This window comes from Lycorma delicatula, chromosome 7 (genome assembly GCF_047948215.1).
Source record: "Lycorma delicatula isolate Av1 chromosome 7, ASM4794821v1, whole genome shotgun sequence".
NCBI lineage: Eukaryota > Metazoa > Arthropoda > Insecta > Hemiptera > Fulgoridae > Lycorma > Lycorma delicatula.
Window position 1 is genome coordinate 80848559 of NC_134461.1, and position 15713 is coordinate 80864271.

At 27.7% G+C, this 15713-nt stretch overlaps 1 protein-coding gene across 1 annotated transcript in view; it reads left to right on the forward strand.

Moving 5' to 3' along the window:
* Positions 1-2881: 2881 nt before the first annotated feature.
* Positions 2882-15713, forward strand: part of LOC142327323 (lon protease homolog 2, peroxisomal-like) — a 56974-nt gene continuing 44142 nt past the window's right edge. The window contains exons 1-4 of the mRNA XM_075370252.1: positions 2882-3080; positions 5554-5656; positions 8661-8859; positions 10502-10608. Coding sequence (XP_075226367.1) covers positions 2974-3080; positions 5554-5656; positions 8661-8859; positions 10502-10608 — 516 coding nt within the window. The 5' untranslated portion in view covers positions 2882-2973. The remainder of the gene's footprint in view (positions 3081-5553; positions 5657-8660; positions 8860-10501; positions 10609-15713) is intronic.

The window sequence follows — 15713 nt, forward strand, 5'->3', positions numbered from 1 at the left end:
CTTTAAAGAACTGCATCAAATATTTGTGAAAAAATTTCCGAATACCATTAACCCAGCAAACAACAGCACATACAATTTGGTTAAAAAATGGCATATAAGGGATTGGTTACAAATACAAAATTAAATAGGTGACTCCATAGGCTAGAGCCGATATTAAAAAAAGAATTTTCACCAGTTGAAAAAATCTATGTATCAGTTACCAAAACAAAATGGTGTAAAATATGCATGCATCTTGCTGTAAGATTATTCACGATTTAAATTTCAAACTGCATCATGTATCAACTATGCAACTACTTAGCATAGACAAACTGAAACTTCTTAATTATTGCAACTGACTTCTCAAAAACATTGTCCATGGACAGACAGATCTGATGCTATATTTCATATCTGATTAGGCACGGTTGCATTTATCTGAGCACAATACCAGATAATGGATGTTGGAAAATCCTCACCAAATGTGTGAATGTATAATTTATGATGAGGAAATTGGTTATGGATAATCTGTTTCTGGTAATTGTATCTTTTGACAGACTGTCAGTAAAATAGCGATACAATTTTCAAAGAATTCTACGCTCATCAACAAATCATGAAAAAGAGCTTCTTCCAACAAGACAAAGCAACATGTTACACATCAAACAGTTCTCTAGTACGTGTTCATGCAGCTTTTATTAAAGAACAAACTGTCAGCAGAGGGCAGTGGTCTCCATGTTTTCCAGATTTGTATGAGATTTTTTCCTTTGGTGCTATTTGAAGAATAGAGTTTACGAATCAAATCCCTATAGTACTGATAAGCAAACATTCAACAAGAAATTGATGGCATTAAAACAATATTTTGCTTCAGATGATTCTCAATGTGATCATGAGCGCTAAAGGGCTCTACAAAGGGAGCTCATTTTGAACATCTGTTGTAAAAATATAGTAAATATATAAACATTTGCTAATGTAAATACAGACTTTAATTTAGATTCATTTCATTCATTAAAAGTTACATGTCGCAATTGTGTTTAGTATATTCGCAATTTGGTTTTAAGTTGCTTACCTGGTTCCCTTTAACCATTGCTCCCAAATAATAAAGTCGACATTGTGATCTATATATTTCATGTCAAGTTGAATAAAATGTTGTATTTAATTAATCCTGACAAAATACTTGCAGCCGTTACTAATTTCATATATACAGTGAATTTAAAAAACAGGAACTACTCATGTGCATCAAATAATGATTCACCAAAGCAAAATAAGATTAGAGATGTTTAACACATAGATAAATATTTTCTGCAAAAATTCTCACAAACTCTGAAGACACCATCCACAAGATCCATGTGGGATTGTAAATCTATTGGCAATATCCATGCAATATTTAAGCTTTATAACAAACTGATCATTCGTTATTGAATTTAATGTGTGTGTGTGTGTGTGTGAACACTTTTTGTCTGTGATTTTGATTTTGGATTTGAATTAATCTTCGTTAGAGAATTAAAAAAATACATGAATGGCCGCAATCGGCCGTCGAGGTTATCTCAAAATGGTCGCCAAAATTAAAATTTTGTAATTTATTTATTAATTAATGTCATATGCCATTTCACAAAAATACAATATGTAGATATGACTTAAAGATCCGAGATGGATTAAAAAAATAATAATAACTATGGAATAACAGTGTAAGCTATCAACTTTGTTCAAATGCACCGATGTAAGGTTTACTAAAATGCATAAATTATATAATTAACAATTTTTTAAATTAAGTGAAAGTCCCCAAAATGGAAGAAAAACTAACTTTTTTTATAATCGAAAATAAATCTGCCATAAAACCGCTAAAATAGGAGATAAATGAATTAATTTAACGTACGTAGCGTAAGTAGAAGTTAATAGTTTAGTTAGAAATGAATTAATAATTGAGAGAACAGCAATAAAAATAAAAACGTTCGTTCGGGAAATCTTAATAGACTTTTCATTGATAACTGGTTTATATATCTTGAGAGGAATGATAGATTAGGTTCGATCATTTTTAAGCATACTAAGATTTTTGTAGTATTTAAAAAAGTTTTCCTGGGATATTTTACTTTAAGTTAATGTTCAATTTCTAAAATTGTACTGCCTATATTTACGTAAATATTTTCTTAATTAAATTCTCTAAAACTTTGTTAGAATTTTTTTTTTGTTCATTGGAAATTTAACAAAATTAACTAAAGATACTTAAAAACGCCTTTTTTAGACTCAAATTTTTGGGGCTTTGCAACATGTTTCTCGGAAACTATTAGACATACAGTTTTGGGGCTTGTTCAACTTTTCTGGGCATAAATTTGTTTCCTTAAGGGAAACAAACTTAGTGAATTTGTCAAATTTTAATCAAACCCTTAATTTGGACAAATCAGTGTGATTTCATTTTACCCTTGGAGCAGAAATCAGGGTGAAATATTTCCCTAGCCGTACCTCGAATAGGAAGGCATTTCCTGACATATATTTATAGGAAATTATTTTCTTGTGATGGAGTCTCAAATTATTTCCCGAAAAATTGTCGTTAACTTTTTAATCACTATATAAATAATCTCTTGATTGATCTGTGCAAAAAATTAAGAGAGCAAAAAGTAGGCAACATGTATGGATGAGAAGCTTAGCAAAATTGTTAAAGGTTCATCATGAAGCTTAGCCTCAAAAAGTGTAAGATTATACAATCAGTCATATTCTTAATCATATAGAACTTCTATAATTTAAACTTTCGTAGATCCTTAGTTATCACAAACGAATCAGTGATGAATAATCCTTCATTTCGGGCATTTTGTGTTCTAAACTACGAAAATGTAACTGGAAAGTGAACCGTATGTCATTATGGTTTGGATGATTTCATGAACTGTATTCTAATGATTTAGAACTCAAAAGTTGATCAGCTGATGATTTCACGGGATGATTTCGCAGTTTGTTTATACTTTCTTTAAGGTTACTTGAAATAGTTTGTTCGGTAGTAAATTGTGAATTATGGCGACAGTTTCAAATATTCCGAAAAAACTGCCGTTGTTATTCATTTGTAATGATGTTTTATTGCCTGGGTCTTCCATGAGAATTCCAGTAACTACCAATTACTCGTAAGCTTTTGTGTATATATATTCATATTCTTTATTGTCGTTTTTGTTCAAACAATTTTAGTCTCTGTTCAAATCCAGTAATTTTTTTTGTATATTGCTGATACAACTATTAAATGTAGGTTATAAATGTTTGAAATTATACAATTGAATTATATACTGAAGTGTTGTGCACTTAACAGATTTGAACATTTTTCAAACAGAAAAAATTGGAATACTTATAATACTTACAACCATTATCCATTTAACACATCAACTTAACTACGTTAAGTTTTTTCGTTTGATTTAGCTAATTTTAGTGTAACGTGAAATCTTCTGTTAGAATTATGCCTATTAAAGTTGGTTGTGTTGCAAATTCTAGTTTTACTTTTTTTTGATTCAATTTTATTCTATGCATTTTTGAAATTTAATCATTTTGGATTTCTATTTATTTTACCAACTCATTTGATAAGGTTCTTTAAAAACTTTTTTACAAAAATTTGATGTAATATAAAAAATAACCATCTTTACTCGGCTTTTTTATTATTAACATATATTCTTGTATCTAATCCATATTTTCTTAAGTTAATTGATTAAACACACTAATTCTAGAAGTCAGCTTTGTCATCATACATCAGCAAACCTCTTAATTAGGATATCACTATCTGCAATTTGTAAAAAGTTAAGCTAAATATTTCTTTGTGAGAGCTTATTTCTTTTTAACTGAAATACTATATTGGAATAAATGCTACAAACAGATCAACAGTTTTCAATACAATTTACTTTTAAAAAGATGCATAGTGGTTAAGATTGAAGCAGTGTGGACATGTGGTTTGGTATTATGATTTATATTAAAAAAAAAATACTTTGAAGTAAAGTATGCATCAATATGTTGGAAAATGATCTAAATATCCTTTGCTGCAGGAACAGCCCATCATCAAGTTTAAAACTTGATAAAGCCTCATTTCTGTTTGCTGATTATTTAATAACAACGCCCTTGTTCATAATTATTGTTTCTTAACTTTTAATTTTTGTGGGTAACTCCTTCTGTTTGTTAATGTTTCATTCTGCTGTGTTTTTGTTTGATCTTGTTTTTACTGTTGCATATTATTTTTTTAGCATTCATTCTTTCTTCATGCATGTGTAATTACTATTAATGATATATTTTTCTAATGTTTCATGATATAATTATATTTCAGGGTATTCTCATTGTATGTCATCATTGGTTAACCTGAGCCATATTTCAGATTGAATTAATTTTAGCAAAGTTAAAAATTATCATCACTATAAAGTGTAATTTTTGTTTTTGTTACAGGAAATATTTGTTAGTGCATCTTTTCTCCCATTTATTCTTAGTATTAATAAGATTATACATTATTTAAAAAATTGACCTAATTTTCATATTATTAATTAGATTCAACATTAAGAGTTAGTTTTGCCATAAAACAATTGTTTATGCAATTATTTTGTATTACTCCATGATGAAATTTAAGATGTTATTATTCATTACTTAAGTACACTAATGATAGTGAATGTTAGAGAGTAGAAAACCTTAAAGTAGTGTAAAATATAAATTCTTAATTAGTATACTTTTTAATTGCAGTTATTTTGAAGCCTGAAACCTTTGTTGTATGCCTTAAGTGACTGGCTCTGAATGCTATTTGTAGGTTCCAAGTGTGTGGTTAGTGATGGTATATTTATCTTTAATTTATAATTTTTGTTATTTTTAGTTGTTACATATCTTACATTATTTGGTGAGAAACTTTGGTTATATGATGAGTATAAAGAAACTTGGTTTACAAAGTTAAATTTTGGGATGGTGGGATAATTCCTACATTTTTATATACCACTATTGTTCTCTACATAAATATAATTTATTTTGCTTGTTTATTTGGGATCTTCGAATATAATTTTTTTATTTATCACTCCTACAACTTAAATTACTGCAGTGGGTAATGTCATTCTGATAAAATTTTATGTGTCTTTTTATCATTAATTAAACTACAAGCCTTTTACTATCATTCATTATGTTCATTAACTATCTGGGGATGGAAGCACAGATAAAATAAGTTATTTGTGTGTGTATGTATGTATATATATATATTTTTTTTTTTTATAACTATATATTCACGACATTAATGTAATTATTTGCAGCTGATGTGCTTCCTTGAAAGCACAAGGCTGTTGGACAAATGTTCTTACATTGTAATTTGTACATGAATTTTCAATCTTTCCATTTGTTCCCTTTATAACCATTTTATGTGTTTTTTATTTTATTTTCTGTAGTTTGATATAGCTTCTGTGATTTCTGTTTATTCTTTGCTATTGTTAAAATAAATAGCACATTTTGTCGATCTGAAATTTAATCTTTATAATTACAGTTCAATTATAATTACGTTCAATTACAGAGAGAATTATATAAATGATCCACACTGCACTGCTGAACTAAGTGTATAACTATTTCTTAAATTTATTAGATGGTACAATTATTTTTTAGGATGAATATGGTCAAAAGTCGTTTATTGAGCCAGAGCACACTCTCGAGTACTATTATTGGTGTTATCACAAGAAAGGAAGATCACAAGGATATTGAAACAGAGGTAAATATTTAACAACAACAATAGTTATAATGACAATATCACATATTTAAAAACCTTCATTATCTTACCATTCTGCTTTGCAGTGTTTGACCAGCCACTGTCTTTATTCATTTTTCTCTTCAGTCAGTCTTTTCAAATTATGGATATCTATCCCATTTCTTTTGCCAACTCGCTAATAGTATATTGTACCTTTTTCATCTTACCTTTCCCTATTTCCTTTGTCTTACATCTGCCTTATCTTCCCCTCGGGATTCATTTGGACTAGGTGGTCATACTAGCTCGGTTCTCTTTTTCCGTATTTCTTATGCATTGATGTTTCTGATTCTGTCTTTTCTAGTTTGGCCCAGTACTTGCTAGAAGTACTTCCTGTTAGAGATTCATTCATTTAGTTGTTAAGAAATTTCTTGATAATCAAACATTATTCGAGTCTGCACAATAGAACAATGGAAGATAGATTGATTTGTAACTTTGTTTTTACACTAGCTTCTTAGTTTGTTATTATCATATTCCTTAGCTGGTAATGTAGTTCACTATCTTTTTTCCTCATATTAACTTCCATTTCCTATCATTTCTCTTTTATTTATGTTATCATTCATGCCTTTTTCTTTTAGTACACTTGCTTCTGAAGTTGCTGTATAAATTTTCTGATTATTTCCAGTATAATTGACATATGAGTATTCACAATATGATATATGATATTCACAATATATGATGTTGACAATAGAGTATTCACATATATAATATATTCACAATTGGCTTTGAGTTCCAATACCAGTCTTGTGTTTTCTTATTTCATAGCTTAAATGAATTCATAAATATATTATCAGGGAGGGTTCAGGCACACTCCTTATTTCAGATATTTTTTAATTTTATCCATTCAGTTTCACAGTTCCGTAGACATTTTGTATCATATTAATTAATTTTTGTTTTACTACCATTTCCCTCAGTGCTTTCCAGATGTATGCTTTTCTTGAGTTGGCTTCATGGCAAGAAGCCTGATGCAAGATTAAAATTTAGAAATGTCAGTGAAATGTGTTGGTCGCTATTATTTGTTTTCTTGTATATTCTACGAAGCAAACTCAAGTGACTGTCAGATGCCCAGGGTTGAATGCTGCCTGTACTTCCTCACTTATTTTCTCAGACTTCTTTCCAGAATTCTTGTAATAAAATACAAAAACTGAAGTAATTCATTAGCAAGATGTGATTTAGGCAAGATTAGGTAGTTTTATCATTATATTCACATTTAGTTGTTTTATTTGATAGTTTGAGAGGTTAAAATAAAATCTTTAGTCTGTACATAATGTATTAATAATCTTGTTTGGTGTTAACATGTAATCTTGAATTTTACTAAGGAGACTCAAGACTTTTAATTTTTATTTTTATTCCTGTTTTAGCATTAGTATTTTATCATTCCATTCAGATTGTCTTCATTAATATATGTACACTGCATATTTAATAACCTTGAAGATTTATAATTACTATTACTAATATCAGTGCACCAGGATATCTTTGAGTTGTAATTAATGATTTAATTCAACTGTGGATCCTCAAACCATGCTTCTGGATAATGTACTATTTTAACTTTTTAATACTGCTTAACTTAGTACTGCATAATATTCATTGTTTATGTTTGGCCTTATTGTAACATGCTGGAGGTTATTATTTGTGAGTTCTAAATCAGAAGACTAAACAATTGATTACGGTTGTATCCTTAGTACATGATAGATTGTTTACTGGCCGGTTTATTGATTTTTTTGTTCACTTGTAGGATGATCAGATTGCTGTAAATGTTTTTTCTGCTAACCATTTCTCCAATTGTAAAGTAAGCTGGTGAGACATGGGAGGCATGATAAATTAATTTACATAAAAAAATAAAATATATTAAATTACATAAAAAATATTCCTCCTCAGTGTTATGTTATAGATTTGCTTTTGACATCTTACGTAGACAAGATAGCCCAGTGTAGAGGACTGTGTTCAAATTTTATTAATGGATTCTGGATTTGCTTTATATTTTGTTTCTAGACATAACACCCCTATTTTTGTTTATTCATATCTTCATGAGATGAATAAGAACATATTTACAATAAATAACTTTTATATTGGGAGTGGAAAACTATTTATTAATGGTGATTTTAAATATTTTGGCTTTATATGGGTTACAAAACCAAAATTCAATAACTTTTGTACATAAATTACCTGGAAATATATTGTGAACAGCAGTCTAAGTAGTAGTGTATTAGTAGTCTAAGTAGTAGTGTACTTGATAAAATTAACAAAGTTTAAAACCAGTTGTTATGTAACAGATCTTTTTGTAATATTAAAAACTACTGTGATTTGTTATTCAGCCATATATATATAAATATATATATATGAGATCATGTTTATCAGGAACCAACTAACTTTGTAGAGGGACTTAAAACAAAATGGCAATAAAATCATGTATAAAGTCATGCAAGCTTAGAATTTAAGTTTGGAAGTAAAATATTTTTTTTGTTTATAATTATTCCATGTAAGAAAGTAGATCGTGCATTATTTTAAGATTTGAAAGAAAAGGTGGAAAAATTTCTTGGTAACTTACATGTCCATTTCTAATTCGTGTGTTAAGGCATCCTTTAATTTCTTTACTTTATGAGGTAGTTTTTGCATTTTTTTTCTTTTTCACTTCCTTATTTAGAAATATTTTTCCCAGAACATTATTTTGAATTATTGTTGCTATTTCAACAATTACAATCAAAACACCAGTAAAATCTGATTGTTTATTTTTTACATATATGGGTATAGGTATGCTGCCTTGTAACAATCCATAAGTTATGCTTTTCCAGAATGATATTTGTGTTAATAAATGTCTTAAAAAAATTTCTTGGCTTTTTGTTCCATTATTTTGTATAGTTTACTAGTGTAAATCATACATTGGCTATTTATCACAAGCATACTATTTGTTGATGATTCATTCATATTTTAATTAATAATAATTTTAGAAAAAAATGATTTGCTGGAATAGGTTAGCGATGGAATGCCCATTATTGGAACTGCAGCTGTAGTTATACAAGTTACAGGAACTAACTGGCCTCGTCCTGCATTTACATTACTTGTGACTGGAATTTGCCGATTTCAGTTGGAAAAGATTATTATGGAAGAGCCATATCCGGTTGGAGTTGTTGCTATTGTTGATAAGTTCAGAATGGGTGAAGATACTGCAGGTAAGTGACTTTTTCTGCTGAATTGCGGTTCTTTTTTGGTAAATGTAGGTATCATTCAATCATAGATTTTTAATGTGTATTTTTTTGTGTGATGGGTTATGAGACTGTTTTAGTTATTGCTTCTTTTATTCTGAATTTTTTTTTAAGGTACAGGATTATAGAATTAATTTAAGATTAATAATAATATAGCAGTTCTGATTAGGAACTTTAAAATAAAATTTTCAAAGAAAAAATTGAATAATTTCTTGATAATTATTTACCTGTCCATTCTTAATTCAGTTATTAAGTCATCCATTCTTTATGTTCTGCAAACAGTTTATGGATGATTTTGTATTTTTTTGTTTCCTTATTTAAAAATATATAAGACAGCTTTGTAAAAAAGAAATTAAATAAACTTAATCATTTTGATTGGCAGACTGCTTGCATAAGTTGACAGAATTTTGATGGGATTTATGTTTTGTATTGATTTTACCCACTATTATAACAATTTGCTTTATTTTCAATTAATAATTCAGTAATAATGTATAGATGTGATTGTTTTTAGCAATTTGGTGTGAGTTGTCAGTTTCAACAAGATACTGACTGTAGAAGCTCATTTTGCATAATACTCACCTTAAGTTAACATATATGAATATATTTATGATAAATATAGAAAAAAACATTCTTGTTATGAAAGGTATCTTTACTGCAATCTTATTGTTGTAAAATATTAAAAAAAAGAATTTTTAACCATAATTATATAAAATACTCTTGTTTAAAAAAGTATAACTTCCAAAAAAGCTTTAAAACTAAAAAAAAAAAAAAATAGAAAAAATGAAATATAAAACGCATAAAAAAAAATTTTAAATTGAAGTATGTACTATGAGTATAATATAAACAAAATCAAAACTTTTCTATAAGTAGATTTATTGCTGAAATAAAGCTATTTGAAGTAACAAATAATTATGCTGCTCTTGATATATTCAATTACTGTGGTACTACTATTTAGAAAATAATAGTTAATATGTATTTAAGGAAAATAATTTTATAAAAGTTATATGAAATAAAAAAATAACACTGGTAATCCTGGTAGATGTAGGTAAAGAAAAACATGATGGTTAAACTTAAAAAAAAGCTATTACAAGACCCAGTAAAAACTAAGTTTCTAAAACCATTGGAGTTGGTAAAATATAATTACTGTGATAATAACTTAAAGGCATTTATGCCTTTAAAGGCTATATCTTGAATCAAAAGAAGAACATGAATGGGTCAGACTCTGGAATGCTTATAACCCACAGGTGTTTAAACTATTTTACTGAAGTGATGTGGAAAAAATGATTCTGTTAAAAGTAAGCTGTTGGTTGTTAAATTAGTGTTATTTTTACCCTAATAAATTACACATCATGAGTTATGTAAGCCTCTTCATAGAACAATCTGTTGATAACTTGAATGACTTGCAGATTGTTCAAACAGTGAGTTGTCTGTAGTCAGTGTGTTTAAAAAGGTTTATTTTGGTTTGTCTTTTTTACAGGAAGCTAAAATATTAAAATAAGATTTATTCACTTAAATGTAAATGTTTATATAAACATGTATATTTACATTTATTATTTTAACCAAATTTTAAAGATATTTTCTATTAGTAGTTTATTCTTTTATTTTACAGTTGAGGAGGATGCTGAAGAATTGAATTGTTTGGTAACAGATTTTAAAAGTGCTTTCATGAAACTTCTAAATATGCTGGATCCATCTCCTATGGTTATTAAACTAAGGGTTTGTTTTAACAGTAGTATTTTGTATGTTTTGTAGTTTTACTATTTGAATGCCAGTTATTTTTTGTATCATTTCATTAAATGTGATATTGAAATCAAACTTACACTTTCTACTCAGGTGTTAAATGGCTTTCTGTCCAGTCTCACTGCCACTTTAGGTTGTAAATCAGTATATGTCATTTTCACAAAGCTGTACATTATTTTTAGATCACAGCTTACAATTTTACAAATTTGCAGTTTACAATTTTTTTTGTATAATGAAATATACTTTTTTTTTACTTCTACAATTTTTTTCTTATAATGTCAAATAAATGTAATGAATTATAGGTGTTGATTTCAGTACCTGAGATTAATCATTTTTGTAAAGGTTAGATTTTTGTTATGGTGACTGCAAAAATGGGGAAATTTTATGATGCTGTAGTGCTACCAGTGTTAAGCAGTACAGAAATTTTGGACTTCACTGAATTAAGAGAAAAAGCCCAACTGGATTTTGTTTAAACTGATTTATTAATAGGCAGTATTTTTCCATTCCCTTTGTTTGGTAGCTGGTTAGACTAGAAATGGGTAATTTAAAAATAGTACGTTTAATATTTTGTAAAACCCTGTTATGGCTAACAGAAATTTTAGGATTACCTTCAAGTAGATGTCTATTACACCTGTGGGTCACTCATTACAGATATCTATATATTAATTCTGATTAGTCCAGATTAACTCTGTTAATCTGGGTTAGTCTGACAGTAGAGTTTGAGTTTCTGGATTTCGGCAATCTGTGGGGAGAAGAGTAACTAAATGTTATGGGAAGTTTGTTTTAAGGTGGCAAACATTGTTAACTACATTTTTGAGCCTACTTGGTTGCTCCTGTCTGGTAGTTACTGTTGTTTGAGGAAACTCCCAAAACAGATTCTGTATAAATATTGAACCGTAATTTTGTATTGGAGGAGTTAATGTGTAAAATGTCCTTTCATAGAGTAAGATGTTATTATAAAATAAAAACTTATGGTATAAGATGTAAGTGAATAATTGTACATGTGCAGGAGTTAAGTACTGTACTAGTTGTGTGTGTATATATACATATATATATACATTGTATATAAAATTCAACTTGATCCACCTAAATACAGAAATTAAAAAGTAAATAAGATGATACTTATATATATATTTTTTCATAATTTTACAATAACACTATCGTGGCAACCCACATCTTCAGTTATAATTTTAATTTTTTAATATTTTTATATCAAACTACATATTAAACTCAGGCATTTAATGACATTTAAAATGTATATAAACATTTTTTGATAATACATGAAATTTCTTTATCAAATTAAAATTAAATTAAGATTGAAGATTAAGAATTAAAATATAACTTTTTTTTTTAAATTACAATTTAAAAATTTTTTATAATTATATAAAAATTAAATTATGAAAATTAAAAACTACATATATAAAATATGACATCAGAATTGATAAAATTAAAATAAGTAGGATAAAATATACTATGTGTCTTGGCTAGCCAATGTTAGTATTGTGTGGAATTAAATTAAACTGGATTTATGCACTATCATTATTTTTATCTGAGTAAGTGCTGCCATCTATTGCAGCCCTTATAAGTGTATCATCTTCATATTTTGTTGGCAAGTTGATCAAGTTCAATTTCCTCTTATATTCATATGTATAATATTTCTACAAAATATTTAAACTTTTATTATTATGATTTATATTATAGTTCATAATTTCCAAATTGGTTTGAATATGAGAAACAGAATGTTTATTGTTAATGAGATGGTCAGCACTATTGAGACAACCCCAATTTTCCATTTTTATTGTGCTTAGTATACTCAAGATAGATAGTTTTACCTATGTAAATGTGGTCACAGTCATTACAATTTATTTTATAAATTCCACATAGATTATATAAATTATATGAATCAGTATGATTGCTGTTTTTTAAACGCTTTATTATTTGGTTATTTGTTTTGTATGAGGTTTAAATCTACTTTTATCATAAACCTTAAAATTATTTTCAATAATATTATCGTTTATAAATATTTTAAATATATGTTTTTAATTTTTTGTGTATCATTTATTGGTATTAAAGATGTAGTAGTGTTAATTTTTGAAATTTATTTTTTATATATTATCAATTAGTCACTATAACCATTATGTGTAGAAGTTTCTTTTATAATACCTAGCTCTTTAATTTATTTTTATTTTTATTATATTGTGCGTAATTAACTGCTCTATTAATCATGTTTTAATTTTGTGTGATGATTTGAATATCTTTGTTTTGTAGTTTTATTGGTTGTGACTTTATATACTGATGTTATAAAGTCAGTTATTAAAAAGTTTTTCAAATATATAATTTTTATATACTTTAAAAAAGTTTTAAATTGTGATGTAAAAAAAAATTATTTAATTCTTAATTTTCAATTTTAATTAATTTTAGTTTAATAAAGAAATTTCATATTATCAAAAAAATTTGAAATGCCTTTGAGTTCAATATGTAGTTTGATATAAAAATTAAAAAAACAAAAATTACAACTGAAGAGGGGGTTGCTACGAAAGTGCTGTAAAGATTATGAAAAAATAATGTAAGTGTCATCTTGTTTACTTTTTAATTTCTGTACTTAAGTGGATCAAGTTGGATTGTATATACAATATACATTAGTACAGAGGGATGTGGGTCTTGAAAGGATTGACCTTAAAAAAATATATGTGCAAGTGTGGTTATGCATGGCAGTATATGTGCGTCAGTTATATTTATAATTTTCACTATAGAATCTCTTTATTATATTAACAGGAATATGCCTTAATTTGAATTGAATGGCAAGGAAAGTGAGTATGTAATTTTTGGATTCACATGTAATTATAGATGTGTTCATTGTATGTATATCTGTTTCATATTTTGTATAATTACATGGGAAATAGAAAAGGAGGTTTTATTGTATTATTGTGAAACATATTTCTTTTTGATGAAATATTTAACTTGGAAGATTTTATTTAATTTTATGTCTTACAAGAAATTCTATTCAAATAAGTGATTCATTTCATATCAGTAAAGTATTTTAATTACTAAGTTTATATATGATTAAAAAACTGAATTAGATCCAAAAAAAAAGAAAGGTAGTAGAAAATCTTCTTTTAATATAAAGAAGTGATTAAATTGTTGTTATATTTTGGTATAAGGTTTGTTGTGTTACAGAAGGCTGTAAAAGAGCTAAAGTTAACATTTTATGAAAAAAGATTAAAATAAATATTTGAAACAGTAATTAGACAAGTCAAGATAAATGCCTGTCCATTTGTTATTAAAATATTGGTGGATCTACTTGAATAATTTTTGGTGAGAGATAGTTAATTTCATTTGTTTGGTGACCATATTGCAGCATACTCTAAATTTTTTCTGTGGTCTTTCTTGAATAATAGAATAATGAACTTTTCTGATCAGTTTAAAAGATTGAAAACAGATGTTTTAGAGAAAATAAATACAATCCATGTTCTGTTACAGTATGTACTTTGAAATCTTTGTTAATTATCTTATTCTGTTATTTTATTCTGTACACTTTTATTCTATACACACTTAATGATAAAGTGTGTATAAAAATATTTGAGTAATTTTTTTGAAAGTAAAAATTTGCATTAGCTAATTGAAACAGATGAGCAACGTACACATATGTTACTTTTTTTTTTTAATTAAAAAAAAGTAACATATGTGTAAGTTTTTTGATTTTTTAATTAAAAAAAAAATACTAAAATTCGTTTTGAATCATTCACATTTGTATGAAAAGTAATCATTTTTTAAATATTCAAAGTACATCTGAAAAGTTCCTGAGCTAAATTTCTGTAGTCGATAAAAGTAGTGCTATCTCTCGGACAACCAAGGAACTATGTAGTATTATGTCTGACGAGTGTGTGTATAGGATTTCATCACATTTCATCACTCCAGTCTTGAGTTATATTCAGTCATGTACGTTGTGTTCACATGACCTTGTGCAAGCTTGCGACATGAAATTGAGAAGCATGATAAAATTTAGTTTTCGACTTCAAAAATTTTTGTTGAAACTTATTCTATGATACAGCAAGCATTCAGTGATGAAGTTGCATCTTGTACTACAACATACACATGGTGGAAGTGGTTTAAAGACTGTAGAGAGTTATAGGATGACAATGAAATGGGAGGCTGTCAACAGCTGTTCATTACGAAAACGCTGTGAAAGTGTGTGCACAACTGGTCAAACTGTAAATTCTAAATTTTATTTTGAAGTAATGAAATGCTTCATGCGTCGCATTCGTCAAATTTGGCCTGAGTACTGGGATCCGGACAGTTGGACTCTGTTGCACGACAATGCCTCGGCACACATGGAACAGTTTTAACATGTATGCCGCAAATCAAATCATGTCTTATCCCACCCACCCTATTCTCCTGACTTGACTGCAGCAGACTATTTTTTGTTCCTGAAACTCAAGTTGAAGATGAAAGGCCGCTTATTTCGACAACATTCTAGCCATTCAAAGGACTTGCACCAAACAGTTGAAGGTGATCCCACAAAGTGATTTCTCCAGAGTGTTTGACGGGCTCTACCGGGTTCTATGTAAAGAGCTGATGTGAGTAAATTTGTTTATCTTTAAATCTGTATTTTTATTTAATTTAGTTCGGGAACTTTTCAGACATACTGTGTGATATAATGATGTAATTTATTTCTTACATTGTGCTTTGGAAAGCCATAACAGATTTTGAGTTTCTGCATCTATTAAAAAAAAAATTTCGCTCTTTTGTTTCTTGATATTGTGGATGCACCCATTATATAAATTATTTAGTTATGGTCTGTTGTGTTATCTTCATCTGATAATGGAAAGGTAAAAAATGATTCAAATGAATCTTGTCAGGTAAGTGCTTCTGATTGTATTTGCTCAATCATGATATTGTATGGAGTTATTCTTTCTTATGTAAATAGTTTGTAAAATCCATAGTTACTTCTTATTCTTCTTGAAGCCAATTATTTTAGAATATATTTTTCTGCATGTTATTAAAATGTTAAAGAGTAAATGTTAAATTATTAATCTAAATTATGTAAACTTAAAGATTAATTTTAATCAGTTGTTATTAAC